The sequence below is a fragment of the Lactuca sativa genome, chromosome 1 (genome assembly GCF_002870075.4).
Source record: "Lactuca sativa cultivar Salinas chromosome 1, Lsat_Salinas_v11, whole genome shotgun sequence".
NCBI classification, from domain to species: domain Eukaryota; kingdom Viridiplantae; phylum Streptophyta; class Magnoliopsida; order Asterales; family Asteraceae; genus Lactuca; species Lactuca sativa.
In genome coordinates this window covers 9,312,272-9,333,554 of record NC_056623.2, presented here as the reverse complement: position 1 = coordinate 9,333,554, position 21,283 = coordinate 9,312,272, and the positions used below count along the sequence as shown (strand labels likewise).

The following is a 21,283-nucleotide window of genomic DNA, read 5'->3' as shown; positions in this document are numbered from 1 at the left end:
TGACCAAAAGTCAACAAGTCAAAAGTCAACCCTCAAAGTCAATGTTCAAATTCAAAGTTAATATCAGACAACCTCCACGTCGTGGCCATCCCTTGTCTACGTCGTCATTAATTAGTCCAAACCTAGTCAGAATCCCAGTCAAGTAAAAATGGATTTCGTAAGCCTCCACATTGTGGCCCTCCCTTGGCCACATCGTGGGCACTAAATGCCAAAACAGTTGGCTACTTCCCTAGTCGCCACGTTGTGGCAGTCTAAGGCCACGCCGTAGAAACTGGTCTGAACAACTAAATTGAGCTAAGTTATTTTCTTCCTAAACTTAGGCCTCCAAAGCCCAAATCTAGTCATTCCCCAAGTCTTGACGGATAAAGTTTCCAAGTTTATTTATTAAAACATTCCAACGAGTCAAAATCTCAAACCCTAAGTCCTTAATGGCAACCTAATGCATGCAGTCACCTATTAAGCACTTAATTAACCAAAGTCACTTCTTCCAAGCTCCATAAGGGTTTCTTATACCTTATAGACCATAAAAATCATGGCTTTATGGACATGCATGTCCTTCTTAAATTAGGTCATAAACATGAGAAAATGAACCCGACTTTGTGCATGAATCAAAATAAGCCAAGGAACCTTATATTTGAACCATACAGCCTCAAAGGGATGATGAGGATCCATAAAGCTGCCAACTTTATGGAATCTATCCTTCAAAAATTTCATGATATGAAGATTAAAGAAACAAAGGCTTAGATCTAAGAGCAAGCAACATAAATCTAGGATCTTGTACACTAACAAAGGTCCAAAGAATAAAAAAGAGATGAATGATGAGGCTTGTTTGCTAAATCCACACGCTAGAGCACCTTCTTCTTATTCTTTAAACCACCAAGAGCACTAAAATGGACCAAGAATCACAAAGAGAGGCTATGATTAGGCTTTCAGAGGTCTAAGAGTGATGGAGGTTGAGGGTGAGCAAACCCTAGCCAACAGTTCCTTTAAAAACCTGAAATTTAGGGTTTAAATTGGTTGCCACGCTGTGGCCAACATATGTCATGCTGTGGCCAACATATGCCACGTTGTACGGACCAAATTAGGGTCCGTGAATATTCTATTCATATCACATCGTGGTGGTGCCTCCACCACGTATTGGAAGCTCAAAACTAAGAAATTAAATTAAATTAAATACCTCAACAAATTTGGATGTTACATTTTGACATAGCTTGTGTTCAAGACATGCATTGGACATGCATGTCTAAAAACAATGATTTTTATGGTGCTTTAGGATGGAGAAAGCCTTCTGGAAACTTTGAGTGTTTGGTCTGAAGGATTAAGAGCTTAAAACATTAAGTTGTCCATAGTGGTTCCCACAACGTGATGAGTTGATTGTCACGACATGGCGACAGACAGCTTCGCGACTATTTTGTCTTAACGTTGTCACGAAGTGAACAATGGTTGACCACGACATAACTATCAGCTGATGTTGACTTTGATAGTTGAGCTTGACCGTAGACTTTAACCATGGTGGACTTGTGGTCAATTTAAGGGTTTTAGGGTGTAGACTGCGTGGGTACTTTTGTATTGCTATTAGGTATCTCGTAGTACCGATTTGCACTTTGTGATAACTGTCGTGTTTAGCTTCTATTTACGAGGTGAGTCTTTTCACTATATTACTTATGCCATAGTGTATGTGCATGTTGACCGGTTGGGTCTTATTTGCTTATTGCTGTTATATGTTTATTGAGTTGTTGATAGTTCTGGGGCGTGTTGTTAGCCAATTAGGACTGCTGATAGTCCTCAGGGTTGTTGATAACCTATAAGGCGTGTTTTTAGCCCACAAGGCATGTTGTTAGCATATGTGACTGCTGATAGTCCCCAAGATTGTTGATAACCTATGACTGTTTATTTATGTTGTATTTTATGTGATATTTTGAGGAACTCACTAGGTTTCATGCTTACAGTTGTGGATTGGATATTTTTCAGGTATTTATCGGATTACGAAGGCGGGTCTGTACACACACATCAACAATTTTATGATTCGAATAATTGTCTTCTTTATAACTCTGATTTCTGAATAATTGTTTATGAACAAGTGGTTTGACTTGAATGTAACTTTATGAAAAATGAGTGTTTATTCTATTTTAAACATGAAAAATTTATTCTGAAAATTAGAACGTTTCACGCGAGGATATGAGATTTAAAGCGGGATGATTTATGGGGGAGATGGATTAAAGAGAAAATATTTTGGTGTTTTGAGATAAAAGAATCCAGATACTTTAATGGGTAGAAGAAGCTTTGAAATCTATCAGGGAAATATTTTTGATTTTGCTGGAAATGACCTTCCTAATGCCATCTAATGCCTCCTCCTAATTCCATGTAACGCTTACTTTGCAATACAACCGGTTATTTCAAATGAATGAATTTTTTTTTTAACATGTGAAAATGGACTTTAAACATTCACCGAAACCATGAATTTTCAATTTTTGTTGGAAGCTTGGTTATGTAGCAATATAAGGTTCTTTTTTTGTTGATTTGGCTACTAGGTTCATTTGACGTTCAATTTTTCTAATAATGACAATTTACACAACCAATACTTCAGTTTTCTTTTTGATTTGCTATAAAGTATAAACAAATGGGCTTAATGGGCCAAGTCGGAAGCGAGTGCTATTATCCATTACAAGTTTACAACCCATTTTACATTATACCCTACAACAAAAATCTCTCATTTCTTTGAAAGATAGTTATGAAAACAATTTTTAATGATGTAAATTTATAACTGACGACACTTATGTAGTATGAAATAAAATGAAACCTAAAAATCATTGTTAATCTATTAATCTTCATATTAAATTGATAATCTACATTCAAATAGTATAAATATATCAAGCAACTGTAAAAAAATAAAAAAATAAATAAAAATTTTCCAGTTACCTAATACCTATTTGACGACCATATCAAAATGATCGGAAGTATGAAAGTATGTATATTTTGTTGTAAGCTCTCTAAATCCAATTATTAATGTGAAAGAACGGACAATGTTATTGTTACTTATAAGAATCATTGGTATAATGATTTTATTTTATACTGAGAATAAGTTTTTAGTTTGTTAAAGAAATGTATGTTGATGATAAAGATAGATACCAATTCACTTTGACCTCAAGGTTTTCAATTTCATTTAGCTTAAAAGCTTAAAATTCAATTAATTACAATTCAGAATTGCATAATAAGAAATTAAAACATTTAAAAGATAACAATAAATAAGTATGATTAAAAATTACAATTTATATTTTTCTTTGATTGCAGTTTTTACCGCCCAAACCGTTTCAAGATCATTTCTTGATAGGTGACTCATGTTTTGCATTAACAATTTCATATCGTTGTATCTTTCCTTTGCACGTTTACTTTCCTTCCTGTACGAACTCTGTAAGTTTTTTAAGACTCGTATTTAAGGCGGCTAATTCTGACCTTAAATATTGTATTTCATTTTCATCAAAAGGGATGGCATCTGACGAACTTGATGATGTAGCTTTTCTCCTTATTTTGGCTTTATCCATTCCCATCAACTTGACATCCATTCAGAAAGGAGCATCCGAAGATGTTGTGTAGTTGGAGTTGGATGTTTTAGGTCTTTTTGAACTCCTCCTGCTACCGCTAGTGGGTGCGTTGGATGAATTGAGGTTGTTTGGAGTGTTACTTAAACACATCTTGTATATAAAAAGATTGAAAGATTGAGAGTGTTTAGGATGTTTTTGATGTGGTAAGGATGAAAGAGATGTGTTGGTATTATAATATGGATAATAAATTAAAAGAAATGAATTTTTTTTTGAAATCAAATGGTCAAATTAGGAGGGAGAGAGAGAATCCATACTGTAGTTACCAGGCACTAGTTGCCATGGTAGCCGAGCTCCTCCGTGCCCACCACTCCTTTAATTCCAGCGACGTCCTACCCTTTATCTCAAACGATTTCAGATAAGAGAAACATAGAAACCACGACCACGAGGCCTTTTGTCACACATCTCTCTCTCTCTCTCTCTCTCTCTCTCTCTCTCCCTCTCTCCCTCTCCCCTTTCTGTTTTCCCCTAAACTGAAGGTAATAGCTCGTCTCCTCCATTGCTTTTGTATTTTCCTATACTGCATTAGATTTCTGAAGATTTCTGACTTCACCACCAAATGGAGTTGGTTTCGGAATTTGATTAATTAGCCTTTTGTTGTATTTTTGTTACTCTCGATCATTATCTTTCTTGCATATGTTCATCGTTGCAGAGTGAGTTTGGGAGGAAGGTTGAGGAACAAACTTGTAATTTGGTATGTGTAAGTCGACTAGAAAACGGTTTGTTTTTTTTAAAACTCAGATTCTGTAATAAGAGCAACGTTATATTTGTTATGTTAATTTTGTCAAGTAACTAAGCTTTATGTTAATTTTGTCAATTATATTGTAATAATTGTTGATTATTGGAATGTATAGTACGTGTTTGATGAGATGTCTCTCTTAAACGACTGAATTTTTATAAGATATTAGTGATAAATTGAATCAATGGCTTAGGAATTGAATGAATTGGGCTCTGAATTACACCTTATGATAAAGAAACCAATAGCTATTTCATGCAACAAAGGGTACTCATTACTCAATCAAAATGTTCACATGTAGATATTGGACCTTGACCTTGGGGATGAATTAAGGTATGAAACCAAAATAAGATTCATTTTCCAACATTTTATCAGCGATTAAAGACTAAAGAGATTAATCGTTGCAAAGATATCATCATAATCAATAAGTTTATCATGTGTTGATGATTGATTGGCTTAGTTTGGACAAGACTTAGCTAGCAAATGTGTTTTGGATTGATTAAAACCCCATATGATTCCTTTTTGTCATGAACAAAAGAATAGTTGAATCATTATTCACTAACTACATGCTTTCTTCAGCAGATGTGTCGAATTAAAGACCCAAAAGTCAGTCTTGATTTCTACTGGGAGTAAATCAAATCCAAATTTGGTATTTCCGTGTACTATATGCTTTCCCTGTTTATTTCTACTGCTTTTTTTAAAGATACATGAAATATAGAAATCTGAGAATCATCATTTACATTAGGAAAAGAAAGAAGGTGAATTTTCTTGTTGTTTATTGCCTCATTTCTTATTACAGATTACTTAGATTTCTATCTTTCATGTATCTTTAAACCCTACTAATAATATTGGTATAACAGTTGATATGTTGTTATAAAGATGGGTAAATAACATAAAAGCCCTTAAGTTTTCACAAAAATGTTGGTTTTACCCTTGGACGTGCTTTATGTCCAGTAAAACCCAAAGTTTTGTTTAATTTGTTCATTTAGCCGGTTTCCAGGTAACCTACTGGTTACTTAGGGGGTGTTTGGATTAGATTTTTAGCTTATTGCTTATAGCTTATTTGTGGTGGGAATAAGCAATAAGCAATAATCATGGGAAAGAATGCTTATTAAAATTAACTTATTTAGCCTAATAAGTTGGATTTTATCCAAACACTTAAATTAGCTTATTGTGGGAATAAGCAATAAGCAGCTCTTTTTTTCCTATCCAAACACCCCCTTAATACCATTAAAGCCCTTGAATTTTCAAAAATGTTTGGATTTACCCTTAAGTTTTTCAAAAATGTTCGGACATTTTTGAAAAACTTAAGGGTAAATCCGAACATTTTTGAAAATTCAAGGGCTTTACTGATATTAGGTAACCTAGGTAACCGGTAGGTTACCGGGAAACCGACTACAAGGGTAAAAATGAACAAATTAAACAAAACTTCGGGCTTTACTGGACATAAAACACGTCCAAGGGTAAAACCGACATTTTTGTGAAAACTTAAGGGCTTTTATGTCATTTTCCCTATAAAGATTGATGATACTTACAAGCAAGGTTGTAAAAATCGTTCGGCGGTAACTCGACTGTCGACTAGCGATAAGCGATTAATCGGACTAGGCGGGGATTAATCGAAGATTAATCAGGCAGCCTTAATTATTAATAAAATTATTTAAAAAAAATTAATATTTCCTAAAAAACTAGGTATTTGAAAATTTTAAATTTTAAAAATTTAAAAATTTTAGTTTAATATTTTAAAATTTGGAACCTTAAATTTTTGAAAATTTAAAATTTTGGTGTAATATTTGAAAATTAAAATTTTTTTAATTTTTTAAAAAATTCTCGCCTATGACCGCCGAGACCACCAAGGGCCGCCAAGGCCGACTTTGACCGATTTTGACCAATTTCCGCCAAGCACCCTAATCGTAATCGGTTTAAGGCCGTCAAACGATTAATTACCGATTAATCGGCCGCCAATGCCGATTTCTGCAACATTGCTTACAAGGTATGTGAGAGATTTACACGGCTAAATGTTGCATTTATGATGTATAGTTGGCCTATACATGCTGAATAATCAAATTCCTAGTTGATATGTTGTTATATCATGATTGATTCCTCGTATTTTCACTTTATTTTTTATTACATGAGTGTTTATAATAGTTAAAATATTGGATTATGTGGTACATGTGTGTATATACGCTTATTTCCCATTATAATTGTAAAGCTGGTCTTTAATTCTTGAAGCACATACTTGTTTATGTGTGTTTGGTTCTGTTTTTACTTATTATGCATCCCAACTACTAGAAGTGTTGTTTCAAGTGTTGCATGATATGATATGTTCTTTTGAATTCCTTTTACTGGATAGTGTGATCCCAATGAATCCCTATTGAATATTAATATTCTTCTTGCGAGAGAACTTATGCATTGACTCGTGTTATTAACATTAATTATCCTAAAACCCAAAGCACAGCTACAACTTAAGAATTGTAAATATTGTTGTTTTATTATTAACCCAACTCTATTAACCCGGATCCAATTAACCCGTAGCCTAATAGAGCCGGGTTCGGATGAATATTCTTTTAAAAACCCTTACTAACCCAAAACCAGATAAATTAACACCCCTAAATTATACATATGTTGTAGGGATATTAATTAAAGTAGCCATAATAACCACATTTTTTTTGCAAAATAACTAACAAATCTAGGGGTGACAATTGATGGTACGATACGATAAAAATAAACGACACGAAACGAAATTGAAATTCGAATTCGTGTTCGTGTCGTATTCGTTTCAGGTGTAAAAAACACGACGTCGTGTTGTGTCGTGTTCGTGTTCAAAATTTGACACGAATTAACATTTTTTGTCGTGTTTTTCGTGTTTTCGTTTTATGTATGAATAAATATTAATTAAATACATTAATTGTTATTTCATGTTATCTTTGTCGTGTCGTGTCGTGTTTGTCGTTTTTTAATCGTTTCGTTTTCGTGTTAGTTAAAAAAACACGAGATCGTGTCATGTCGTGTTACAAAAAACCTTGTCATGTCGTGTCGTGTCAGACAAAAACACGACACGATGACCCGATTTGCCACCCTAAACAAATCCATGGGGCATTTCAGACCGACCAAAAAATGTACTTTTCCTGATAAAAGAAATACATATCGAAATGACATTCTGGATTTCAGACCGCAATTTCGGAGTTCGAAAAAAAATCATAAATTTCAAAACAAGTCTGAAATACGATGGAATAATTCCGAAATTTCAAGGAAAAAATATTGGTTTTTACTAAAATATAACAAATGAACCTATTTTTTTAAAATTAAAATCAAAACTTTTGGAAGAATATATGGTAGGAGGTAGATGGGAAAGTAAAAAGTAAAAAAATATATATTTTGGAAAATGAAAAAGTTGTAAGAAAAGCATTTTCCAACATTTTAGTCGTAATTAAGAATTTATTTTTTAAATCATCTAAAAGCGATGTTATTTATCATTATATTTTCTGGATAATTACCTAAAATGGCATGCCATTGCTAGCTGCACAATTGCGACCCTTTCTCTTGACGTTAAAGATCGAGAGTTGATCCGTACACAATAATTTTTATCCATACATAACAACTGGTGTTTTAAAATGTTGTATTGTACAACTATATAATGCATGAATTGTTGTGTATGGTAAAAATCTGTTGTGTACGAATTACTTCCCCTATCCACAAATGTTAAGAATCACTATATTTGACATCTATGACTTGTTTTTAAAAATCATGTAAACCACACATATATGCAAACGAAGTGAATTAACATTTAGGTTACGAACTTAATTTTACCAGCTATGAAATGCGATTATACGATCTTTTAAATGATCAATGACTCACGTCACAAAGGGCTAACATGTTCGGTTGCTCCTCTATAATCCGTAGGTGTTTAAAACATATTAATAAGAACTCAAAAAAAAAAAGTTTATGCCTCCTCCATTTTTTTTTAAATCTATTTACAAATTTCACCACTAAGTTTCGTTTCTCCAAATATGTTTTAAAGCAATATCTGAACTCTGAAGCTGCTAGTTTTTTAGAGAAAATACCGTAAATAGTCAAAAAAAATGGGGGGTGTTTTCAAAAAATAGATATAAAAATGGACTTTTCCGGATATAGACATGCATTCCGCGGAGGTAGCTCCGCGGAATCCACTATAGCTCCGCGAAGTGGCAAAATCGTAAATAAATCAATGTATAAAAAAACACTAAATATCCATTCCGCGGAGCTACCTCCGAGGAATGAACTCATTCCGCGGAAGCAGCTCCGAGGAATGGATCTCTAGTGTTTTTTTTTTTTTTTCACATCGATTCTTCGGGGTTTATATTCATTTCCCAAACTAATTATTTTTAAGTAAAGATTATCATACTATTATAATCTTTACTTGAAAATAATTAGTTGGAAAATTAATATAAACCCCGAAAAATCGATGTGAAGAGAAAAAAAAAAAAACCCTCAAGATCCATTCCGCGGAGATGACGTCATTCCGCGGAGGATCCTCTGCGGAATGTATGTCTATAATTGGAAAAACCATTTTTATGTCTATTTTTTTAAAACAACCCCCATTTTCCTTTTTTTTTTATTTTTTTTTTAACTATTTACGGTATTTTCTCAGTTTTTAACGTTAAAAAAAAGCATTCACAATGCATGACCAAACAAGTCATTCATACGTATGTCATGCACCCAACAAAAAGTGCTATTAGATTTATGGATAGGGATGAAAGTACGAAACCAAGTTACCAAACCAAACATATGAATCAATTAAGCAAAAAACAAAATCAAATCAAGAACGAGATACATATAGCTTTTTCTTAATGTTTTTTAAAATATAATCTTAAAATAGCGTTATTGTTCATTTAAATCTAAAATTTCTATTATAAACACCAGTTTATTTTCGATTTTAAACTAGATCTAACCGAATCAAATCTGGTTTCCGAAAATCCCTCCGAACCAAAAAACTGAAGGAAAGATTAGCAGATAATGAGTTCTTATTAATATTTTTAAACATCTAATATGATCCAAACAGTTATTTGGTTTTATCGACGGAAATGAGTTTTACATTTATGACCAATAAATTTTTTCTAAAAAGAAAATGGATCAAGCGTTAGAACAAAAGTTCCCAAGTAATACGAGAGCAATTTCCAATGCCGATTGTTGACGATGAATTCAAAGCATCACCGAAAGCATATTTCTTCTTTTGCTCATAAAACACCATGTCTGAACCCGAACTTTCCTCCTCCTCCTCCTCCTTCTACATTGGATCTCCGATGGACACCGACACTGAAAACAGCGAACAGCTTTACGTCCACTCCATCTCTCAAGCTGGCCGCCTTCTCCCGTCGTCCAGCCGATGGAATTCCATAGAAGTCGACTTCAACCTTTTTCCTCATGCTCGAGACCCTTCTACCTACGGATCACTACCTTCACGATATTCCAAATCCGTCGACTTCAAACTAACCATCACCAATAAAACCCACTTCAAACGCTTTGTTTACGCCGCCGGAGCCATCGTTTTCCTTATCCTACTTGTATCTTTGTTGCTGCATTTCCTGCTAGACAACAAAAATCAACATGCCGCCCCAAAAGACCTAACACTAGCGCTTCAAAACGCATTGCTTTTCTTCGATGCTCAGAAATGTATACGACATTATTCTCTATGTAATGATTGCTACACACATGTGACCTTTTTCTTACTTTAATCTGTTGGGTTTTTGTTTCGGCAGCTGGGGTATTGCCCAAAGACATTAATATGGTGAAGTTTCGAGGTGATTCTGGATTGGAAGATGGGAATTCAAGTCTTGTTGGTGGATTTTACGACTCTGGGAACAACATCAAATTTAGCTTTCCAACGGCTTATACGATCACTCTGTTGAGTTGGTCTGTGATTGAATATCATCAGAAATATGAAGATATCGGAGAACTTGATCACATCAAGAACATAATAAAATGGGGGAGTGACTATTTGCTCAAGCTTTTCATTCCCTCAAATCAAACTTCTCCGGGTTCGAGTACTCTGTTTTCACAGGTACCCTTAAAAGTTAATTCGACTGACTGCAGTCTGCAACATGATTTAAGCAACTCGAAAAGTTGATAATTAATGTAAGCGTGATGATTTTTTCTTGTAAGGTCGGGAGCACATCGAACAGCACGTCGCCTGAAAACGATCTCAATTGTTGGCAACGACCGGAGGATATGAGATATTCGAGGCCGGTTTTTAGTTGTGATGATACGGCTTCCGATTTGGCCGGAGAGATTATTGCAGCACTTTCAGCAGCATCATTAGTGTTCAAGGAAGACCAAAAATATTCAACCAGTTTAACCAAAACGGCGACGGAGTTATTCAGTGTGGTGGCAAAAGTAGAGGAAGATCCCGGCCGGGGGTTTATTCAAGGTACTTATACGATGAAAGATGATTGTGGGGGAGAAGCAAGAGGGTTTTATAACTCAACAGGATACATGGATGAGTTAGTATGGGGAGGGACTTGGTTGTTTTTCGCTACTGGAAATACGAGTTATCTTAGATACGCTACACAACATCTTGTTTCAGCCCAAAATGAAGAACTATCGATCGATAAAGGCATTTTCTATTGGAATAACAAGCTCACTGCAATTGAGGTATGTTAGTAATCCTATTCCTATCTTATCTTATGCTTGTAGATTGATCATTGGTCTTCCGTGCTTTATATAAGTACTGGTTTTAATTACCTTTTGTCTACAGGTTTTGTTAACAAGACTCAGATTCTTCTTTGATCTTGGATACCCATATGAAGAATCCTTCATATTATCAACTAACAACGTTGACTCGCTCATGTGTTCGTATTTGTCTCCTACTACACATAAAACACAAGGTACGTATAACATACATGATCTATGCTACTTATATCCATATGGATGAAGCTCAAAATGTGGTGATTGCTCTTACCATTTTGTTGTAATACAAATAGGTGGATTGATATTCTTAAAGCCGAATGACTATGGATCACTTGAGTATGCCGCAACGAGTTCCTTTCTTAGCAAACTGTATAGCGACTATCTTGATCTTCTGCATAGATCTGGTAGTGGTTGCATTGATGGTGCTGAATTTTCCCTTCAACAGCTGCGGGATTTCTCCATATCTCAGGCAAGTAGTTAAAGAAATCAATGTACTTCAACCTGTTGAAGAAAAGAATCTTAATGATGTTTGTTGCTCGTATAGTATCAACGAATCTTCGTTATAATAATGATCAGTGATCTTTATTTACTTCTTATTTGTGTGTGTGTGTGTGTGTATGATCTTGTTTTAGGTTAATTACATACTTGGAGACAATCCGATGGGAATGAGCTACATGGTGGGATTTGGAAACAACTACCCGCAGCATGTCCACCATAGGGCTGCATCAATCCCATGGGATAATCAGTGGCATTCTTGTTCCGAAGGGAGTACGTGGTTGAACTCAGAAGAATCAAATCCGAATGAACTTTTGGGAGCTATGGTCAGAGGACCCGATCAAAATGATATGTTCTTAGACGACAGGCATAAACCATGGTTCACTGAACCTACCATTTCGAGCAATGCTGGTCTAGTTGCAGCACTGGTTGCACTCCATGATCCTCCCCGTAAATCGAATGATGTAGGTTTATTAGGTATAGACAATTTTGGTATCTTTCATAATGTTCATTTAATAACTCAACGTCGTTGATGATCCCAATTTCTGTTGTAATATAAAGAATTTTGATCAATTGTATATAATTAACATGGATCGAATAATTAACCAAAGGGGCGAACAGGAAATGTTGACTGTTGAATAAATATCTTTTGGCACTTTTGATGTTGAAAGGGAGGGAGAGTCCTAATTACAAAAGCTAAAATTACAAACCATCACCAATTTAGATGGAACTGATACGAAGTTAATTAAGTAGGAAACACAGGAACTATTAGATTTGAGATCTAGAAAAGAGAAATGTGTTTTGAGAGTGAATATTTTCTTTCATTAATTCGTCTGAATGAGATATTCATTACATATATACAAGAGCTTAAACAAACTTGTAATGAATAACTAAATAATTGAAACTAACAAATTGTAGCAATGAATACTGAATGATAACACCCCCCCTTCAAGCTGGTGGATATGGTTTTCAGAAACAAAGAGTAATCATTAGGTGAGTGATGATATCCTCTTGTTTTAATGCTTCTACAACTTTGAATACCACTCTTAACTGCTGATTTGTTGAAACATGTGATAAACATATAAGGCCACTTTTAAGTTTTTCTCTAACAAAATGACAATCGATGTCAATATGTTTTGTTCATTGTGAAAAACTAGATTAGAGCTATATATAGCTGCTTGATTATCACATTTGAGGGGTATCAGGGTAATATTTGGTACTTGAAATTCATGGAAAAGTCGACTTAACCAAGCCAATTCAACAACTAATCTTCTTATAGACCGATATTCAGCCTCTAGTGAGGATAAATAAATGGTAACTGCTTCTTTGATTTCCATGCAATAGGACTATTTCCAAACATGATAAAGTATCCACTGACAGATAGCCTTGTAATTAGGCATACAACCCAATCAGAATCACAATATGCCTTAAGGGTATAATTGACATTTTGTTGAAAAACAATCCTTGTTGTAATGTTCCTTTGAGATATTGAAGTACATGTAGAGCAACTTCATAATGTGCTTGAGAAGGTGTTTGATTGAATTGGCTTAGGCACTGTACCAAGTAAGACAGATCAGGCCTTGTATGAATTAAAAAATTCAGCTTTCCAATTAACTGACTATACATTGTGGGATCATCTAAAGGATTTTCCATATCTGGTAATAGGCGAATCTTGTGAGGAAGAGGAGTGGATTCAACATTGCAATCGGATATAGAATACGTTTCAAGTAATTCCTTGATATATTTTTGCCGATGAACGATCATTCCATTAGGAACATGATTAAAGTCCAATCCAAGAAAAAAAAATGGATTTGTCCCAAATCTTTTATGCGAAACTGATCATCCAGAAAACTTTTGAGATCTGAAAATTCATCTTGATTATCTCCTGTAACCAATATGTCACCGACATAAACAACTACAATAACAATTTAATTAGATGTGGTTTTAAGAAACAAAGAGTAATCATTAAGTGAGTGATGATATCCTCTTGTTCTTAATGCTTTTGAAAACTTTGAATACCACTACCTAGATGCTTGTTTTAAACCATATAAGTACTTTTTGAGTTTGCATACATGAGAAGGAGATGTAGGAATTCAAGGTGGTATTTTCATATAAACTTCTTCATGTAAATCGCCATGAAGAAAGGCGTTGTTTACATCCATCTGTTGAATTTTTTATCTTCTTTTTACAGCTAAAGCAACTCAACATCTCACTGTGTTAAACTTTACCATGGGTGAAAAGGTCTCATGGTAATAAATACCAACTTTTTGTGTGAAACCCTTTGCCACCAAGTGAGCTTTGTGCCTTTCAACTGAACCATCAACCCTATATTTTATTCTAAATACCCATTTGAAAGAAATAGGTTTCTTTCCTTTTGGTAATTTAACAACATCCCATGTATCATTTGCTTGTAATGCTTGTAACTCTTTAGTCATTGCTTCTTCCTAATTAGGATCTCCTTTTGCTTGATGATAGAATGTGGGTTCAAAAAGATGATTGGTGACATTAAAGGCTAAATGTTGAAGGTGAATATCAACAATGGAAGTGTTATGTATTGGGTGATCAATACCAATACATAAATTACTAATGGTATGATCACAATGATGCCATATATCACTTGATAAAACATGATTGCATATATAATCTTGTAAATACGAAGGAGGGTGAGAAATTCTTGTTGATCTTCTTAAAGATGGAAGAGGTGGAATGGTTTCTGAAGATGAGTTAGTAACTGGATCCCCATGAATTTGTGGAAAATGAGATTCATGATTGAAATTATCATCTAATAAGATTGGAAGATAATTATCAATGAATGATAATGACTTTTGGAGAGAGTGAAGAGGAAATATATCTTCCAAAAATTTGATTTCTCGACTTACAAAGATTTTATTTGTAGTTAAGTTCAAGATCTTGTAAGCTTTTTGAGTGATGGGATGTCAAGCCCACCAAGCAAATTACACCCTTTGATTGCTAAATAAACGTAATATAATGGTAAAAAGGGGTATCGATCCTCGGGGAAATGGTTGTATTCAATCACCAATGCAATCTAATAGAACTAATGAAATTTAAACTAACTAACTACAATTAAACTAAAGGGGGGGGGGGGGGGGTTGTTTGATTACTTGAAAACTAAAATAATTGAATAACTAAAAACCTTGCAATTAAGCAAGTTGATGAGATGCTAAAAGGTTGGAAATAATTGGTTAACTAAGGCAATTCAACACAATGAATATTTGTGTGTTTATCATTAGGATCTAATACAAAGCTTATCCTTCATCCCAAATTGGTTATAGCAATCATGAAGCATGATATGCCAAGATTCCTCATAGGTAGTATGGAGGTTGGGGAAGCCCACAACACACCTTCTTAATTAAGATCAAGGGTCAATTGAAGCAATTAATCCCAAGAAATCAATTAGCCTTAAGAATGAAGGAATCCCCAATTCCTAGAGGATGTTAAATGCTTACACATCCATAAAGGAGATATGATTCATAAGCTAGAGATGATTTCTACCATCATAAAGCCTTTGTTCTAGATAAATTCAATGATCCAATGCAAAATCAATGAAATAAATCAACCATTGCTCAATCAAATACTATGCTCATGATCAAAGCATCAAATAAGCATAAGAATTGTAAACTAGAATCATAAACATGGAATAAATTGATAATCAACATAAATCCTTCAAAACCCACAAACATTCATTGGTTTTCAGCCAAAGTCAACCAAATAAGAGTATTAGCCACTCATGGCAACAAAGTAACAAGAACAATAATCTAATTGCATAAAGAAACTACCTAAGATTTGGAAAGATGAAAGGAAATGATTTCTAGCTCCCAAAATCGCCTCTTGCAGGTCTCCAATGGTGGAAAAACGTGAATGAGCTTCTAGATCTGATCCCCAAGGGTTATGGCAAGCCAAATGACCAAAATGCCCAAACTGGGCAGTTGCGCGGGTACCCGCGCGACGAAAATTTCACTCGCGCAAATGTTGCTGTAATGCTATTGGTCCACCAAGCCACTCCACCCTTCCACTACCAAAGATTCCTTTGGTCCCCCCCTCCCTTGTCCATGTAATTTGAAATGCACCAATCATCATTTAGCCACCAAATGAATGCTCCAAGCCCAAAATTAGAAATTTATGATCCATCTTCACAAGCCCAAATAATCCAAGCCAATAACTTTCAAAGCCCAATTCTTCCTCTTTGATTCCGCCAAGCCCAATAATGTCTCGGGAGCCCAATAAGCTCGTCTCCAATCAACCCGCCACCGCAACAAGCACCGAAAAACCTACAAAATATCTCATGCAACATAATAAGCACCCGGTATGATCCATACTAAAGAAAAATAAATAAATTACAATGCATTAATGATAAAAATATCTAAAAATCTAAAAATAAACTAATAAAAAAGGAAATAAAATAAGGTATTAAATCACCCCAAGATTAAACCTAACTTGTCGTCAAGTTAGAACAAGACTAAAAATGAGCTCGGGATGAACTATCTAAAAAGGAATCATTTATGGTGTACGGGGACAAACGCAGAGTGAATTCTGGAATCATCTCCCTGATGAAAGCCATGAAATGTTTGTCCAAAGGATGTGCATCATACTTGGCATTCACAATCGATGCTAAGAAGGAAAAGAAAAAGGTGCAAAATATACCAGTCGTATGTGGTTATCCGAAAGTCTTTCCCGAAGATCTTCCCGGATTACCACCTGATAGACAAGTGGAGTTTCGTATAGACTTGTTACCAGGAACAACACCGATAGCAAAAGCACATTGTCGATTAGCACCGACGGAGATGAAGAAGCTCATGACGCAACTTCAGGAGCTGTTGGACAACGGTTTCATTCAACCTAGTTCATCACCTTGGGGAGCTACGGTGTTATTTGTGATGAAGAAGGACGGAAGCATGAGGATGTGCATAGACTACCGAGAGCTAAATAAGGCAACGGTGAAGAACAAATATCCATTGCCGAGGATTGATGACCTATTCGATCAACTGCAAGGTTCGAGCTACTTCTCATAGATCGATCTTAGGTCAGGATATCATCAGCTGAAGGTGAGAGAGCAGGATATTAAGAAGACTGCATTCAGAACTCGATATGGACATTACGAGTTCTTGGTTATGTAATTTGGACTAACCAATGCTCCTGCAACATTCATGGATTTGATGAACATGGTTTGTAACCATTCCTCGATAAATCCATGATAGTGTTCATCGACGACATTCTCATCTACTCGAAAATCCAGGAGGAGCATGGCAAGCATCTACGAGAAGTGTTGGAAGTATTGAAGAAGGAGAAGCTTTACGCTAAGTTCTCCAAATGCGACTTTTGGATATGAGAAGTCCAGTTCTTGGGTCATGTGGTTAACCAAGGAGGGATAATGGTTGACCCAGCAAAAATCGAAGTTGTAATGAAGTGGGAACGTCCAAAGAGTCCCACGGAAATTCGAAGCTTTCTAGGATTAGCCAGATATTACCGACGATTTATCCAAGGCTTTTCTTCGATAGCATATCCATTGACAGCTTTGACCCATAAAGGAGCTACATATACGTGGAATGAGAAGCATGAAGAAGCGTTCGAGAAGCTGAAGAAGAAGCTATGTGAAGCATCGATACTTTCTCTACCCGATGGAGTTGAAGACTTCGCGTTCTATAGTGACGCATCTGGAGTCAGGTTGGGTTACGTTATGACCCAAAGAGAAAAGGTGACAGCATACGCATCTTGACAATTGAAAGTGCACGAAAAGAACTACCCTACTCACGATCTGGAGTTGGCGGCGGTAGTATTTGCTCTAAAGATATGGAGGCATTATCACTACGGCACGAAGTGCAGGTTGTTCATTGATCATAAGAGTCTCCAGTATCTCTTTAATCAGAAGGAGTTGAACATGAGGCAACAACGTTGGCTAGAGGTACTCAAGGACTACGACTGTGAGATACTTTACCACCCCGGTAAAGCAAATGTTGTTGCTGATGCCCTCAGTCGGAAAGTCAACCTTGAAAGGAAAAGGCCAAGAGTGTTGAGAATCGAAGTCGTCTCGACAATTGTGGAAAGTATCAGGAAAGCCCAAGAAGAAGCTTTAGAGAAGAATGACCGAAAGGAAGAACGTTTGGGCAAAATGTTAGTGTTCGGAACAAACAGTCGAGGACTGAAGGTATTCATAGATCGGATTTGGGTACCTAAGACGAGAGGAATAAGAGACCTTCTGATGGAAGAAGCACACAAGACCATGTACTCGATTCATCCCGGTGGCACTAAAATGTATAGGGACCTAAAACCCTACTACTGGTGGCCGACGACGAAGCTCGATGTTGCGAAGTATGTGGCCGAGTGTGTGACATGTGCGAGAGTTAAGGCACAACATCAGAAATCGTATGGGAGTTTAGAACCTTTACCTGTACCCATGGGTAAATGGGAAGACATCACCATGGATTTTGTGACTAAACTACCCAGGACAAAGAACGGACACGACATGATTTAGGTAGTCGTGGATCGTTTCACCAAGAGTGCACACTTCATAGCAGCCAACGAGAAGTGGTTTATGGATAAGCTCGCAAATGCTTACGTTAAGGAAATTGTAAGACTTCACGATGTTCCTCTTACAATCGTATCAGATCGTGATAGTTGTTTCACATCGAGGTTTTGGAGGAGTCTAAAAGAGGAGTTGGGTACAAAGTTGTGTTTGAGTACTGCTTACCATCCACAAACCAATGGTCAGAGCGAAAGAACGATTCTGACACTGGAATATATGCTGAGAGCATGTACCTTCGAATTCCAAGGTAGCTGGGACGAGCACTTACCTTTGGTAGAATTTTCCTACAACAACAGTTTTCACTCGAGCATCAAGATGGAACCTTATCAAGCCTTGTATGGACAGAAGTGTCGTACGCCGTCTTGTTGGCTTGAAGCCGGAGAGAAGCAGTTTATGGGCCCCGAGATAACCTATGAGACTATTGAGAAGTTAAAAGTGATTAGGGAAAGAATGTTAGCAGCTCAGGATCGTCAGAAGAGCTATGCTGACAAGAAAAGACGACCGATAACCTTCGAAGTTGGGGATTCGGTTTTGCTAAAAGTCTCACCGTGGAAGGGACTTATACTATTTGGGAAACGAGGAAAGTTGAGTCCAAGGTTTATTAGACCGTTCAAAGTTCTTCAGAAGACTGGGAACCAAGCTTACAAGCTAGAATTTCCCAAAGAACTCGATGGTATTCATAACACCTTCCATGTGTGTTATTTGAGGAAATTCATGGGAGAAGTTCCCAACATAATTCCAATCTTAGAGTTAAGGATGGACGAGAATAAAAGGCTGATCGAAGAGCCTGAGGCAATTGTTGACCGTAAGACTAAGAAGTTACGACGCAAGATGGTCGACTTAGTGCTAGTCTGATGGAAACATTCGGATGGGCCGAATCTCACTTGGGAAACAGAGGATGACATGATGAGTCGCTATCCACATCTCTTTGCTGATGCATGATTCCAGGACGGAATCATCCTAAGGGGGAGAGGATTGTAACGCCCGGGTTTCAGGGCTAAGCATTTTTAGACAATGTAATAGTCTAGGTCAACTATTGTAACTCTTTTTGAAGTAATAAATACGAAATATTTGAGTATTATGTTAATTTTTATGCTTATTATGTATTTATAAATATTTAATAAATAAAAGATAAAAATAAGCGTCAAAATTAAAGTGTGAAATAAGTCCGATATCTTTACATAAAGTTGTAGTGGTTGAAACAAGGATTCCGGGGATATAAAGAACGCCAAAATCCGAGTTATAACGAAGAAGTTATGACCCGTCGAAGTTTCGCGACAGAACCGACACGATACCGGGAAGCGTAAATAGTGAATTTACGATAGAGCGAGATTTAGCCTTAGCGCTCTAAACGAAAGTCGTAGAATATGCTAAAATAAGAGCGTCAATAAAAAGAACGCCCAAATCTGACTTCGTATGAAGAAGTTATGATTTTTCGAAGTTTCGGATTAGCAATGTATAGCCCGAAATTCGAATATTAGATCGAGCGGGTTGTAGCCGACCCGACCTGAACGAGAATCAAAGATCTCGGTAAGAGTAGCGTAACGAGAAAAAGATGGACGAAAACGGACGTCGGATGAAGAAGTTATGAGAATTTAACGGACCAATCATGTCCCGGCGTGTTAATAATATAACTTTTAAAATAGAGTCAAAGTTAGCCAACTGAGTCTAAACGAAAGTTGAAGAGTACGTTCCCACCTTCGCGTGGATATAAAGAACGTCAAAAACGGAGCTAGTATGCGAAAGTTATGATTTTTAGAAGTCGAGAATGCAATTTGCGAAATCTGTTGCTCGATCGATGATGTGGCTCAATCCTAATTGTCGCTTGCTGATCATGGCTCGCTTCGGATGAAGGACACGTCGCCCTCGCTTACGCCCCGCGTTCGAAGTCAGTACGCCCCACGTACCCTCGCCCTTATCCGTCCGAGACCGAGTGCGAGCCAGGTGGATGCACCTGTAACCTTATCCGAACTACGCCCCACGTAGCCGAGGACTACGCCCAATGTACGTCCGAGGCCTCGTAGCTATAAAAAGGGGCCGAGGGCAACCTCATTTTTCACTCCAAATTCCATTCTCTCTCTACAAACTTTCTCTCTCTAAGTGCCTTAAGCCTCCCTAAACCCTAGATAAATCCCCTAGCTCCCGAAGGAAGCCCCGAGGCTCCCGGAGTCCCGAGAAAAAGTGTCTTTCGGTTTCAAAACGCTGCTCCAAATAAAGCCCTGTTTTCTTTAAAAACCGATGTAAGTGAGCTACGCTTACGCAATTTTTAATATAGCTTTCAAATAATTATAGGAATGTTATTAGGTCCTTAAAATAATTATTTGGGCTATTATTATAAGTTATATTGAGTGTTATTTAACGCTTATATAATAATAATAATAGTCAGACTATTAATTTGTCACGGTTATCGTTAGACTAAACCCTAGTGGTATTGGTACTAGGTTTTATCGAAGGAAAATTATTTTGAGAGTATCGAAGCGCTGTCCGAGTACTGAGTCACCACCTTTCAGGTGAGTGCATAGTTACTTTCAGCTTACACATAGATATGAAGTGTTTTATATAAATTACGTGCTATGTGTGCATATTATCTAAATACTTGATATCTATGCTGGATGAACATTGTTATACATGTTTTCAATGATTTAAACTGTATATGTATTTTATATCTACGAAAATGTTGGAGTAAAACATGGGTAGATGTAATAGGTGATGTGTGATAAAATGATGAGAGGCCTCGATGTTGATGTTGTTGATTCTGTCATCTAGCGGAGTATGGATGACGACCACGGACTCTTCTAAACAGTCCAATGGAACACTAGCAGGCTCGCAACCTGTAGGTGTTTGTGAACGATGTGTTCACCGATGTACTCTATTCCCCACATGGTTGCCTTAAGGACATTTATTGCGGAGGAATCCCCTTAGCAGTAGTGTCCATCCCGATGATGATCCTTAGGCTAGGTCCCTTATGATATGTGTTTAGGGACGTAAAGTGAGGATAACGGGAACGGGTAATCGGGTTATTGTTGATTGATGAAATTAATAAACTTATTTATTGTGGGTTGAAAACCCTACGTGCTCACCAAGCTCCCCAGCCAGTCCCACTCAGATTCTTGTATTACAGGTAGTGGCGCATGAGCATAGATGTGATGTTTTGGATGAGGGATACGGATATAGGCCTGTAGATACGAAATAATGTAGAAAGGCTTATCTTGTACTATTTATGCTTTTGATCTGTATCAAACATGACAT

General features: G+C 36.5%; 1 protein-coding gene across 1 annotated transcript; it reads left to right on the top strand.

Moving 5' to 3' along the window:
* Positions 1–9,327: 9,327 nt before the first annotated feature.
* LOC111907894 (endoglucanase 25) lies at positions 9,328–12,066 on the top strand. The gene is made up of 6 exons (XM_023903708.2): positions 9,328–9,984; positions 10,071–10,372; positions 10,474–10,962; positions 11,066–11,195; positions 11,292–11,467; positions 11,631–12,066. Exons 1-6 carry the CDS (start codon positions 9,561–9,563, stop codon positions 12,024–12,026), a joined length of 1,917 nt encoding a protein of 638 aa, XP_023759476.1. The 5' UTR covers positions 9,328–9,560; the 3' UTR covers positions 12,027–12,066.
* The last annotated feature ends 9,217 nt before the right edge of the window (positions 12,067–21,283 follow it).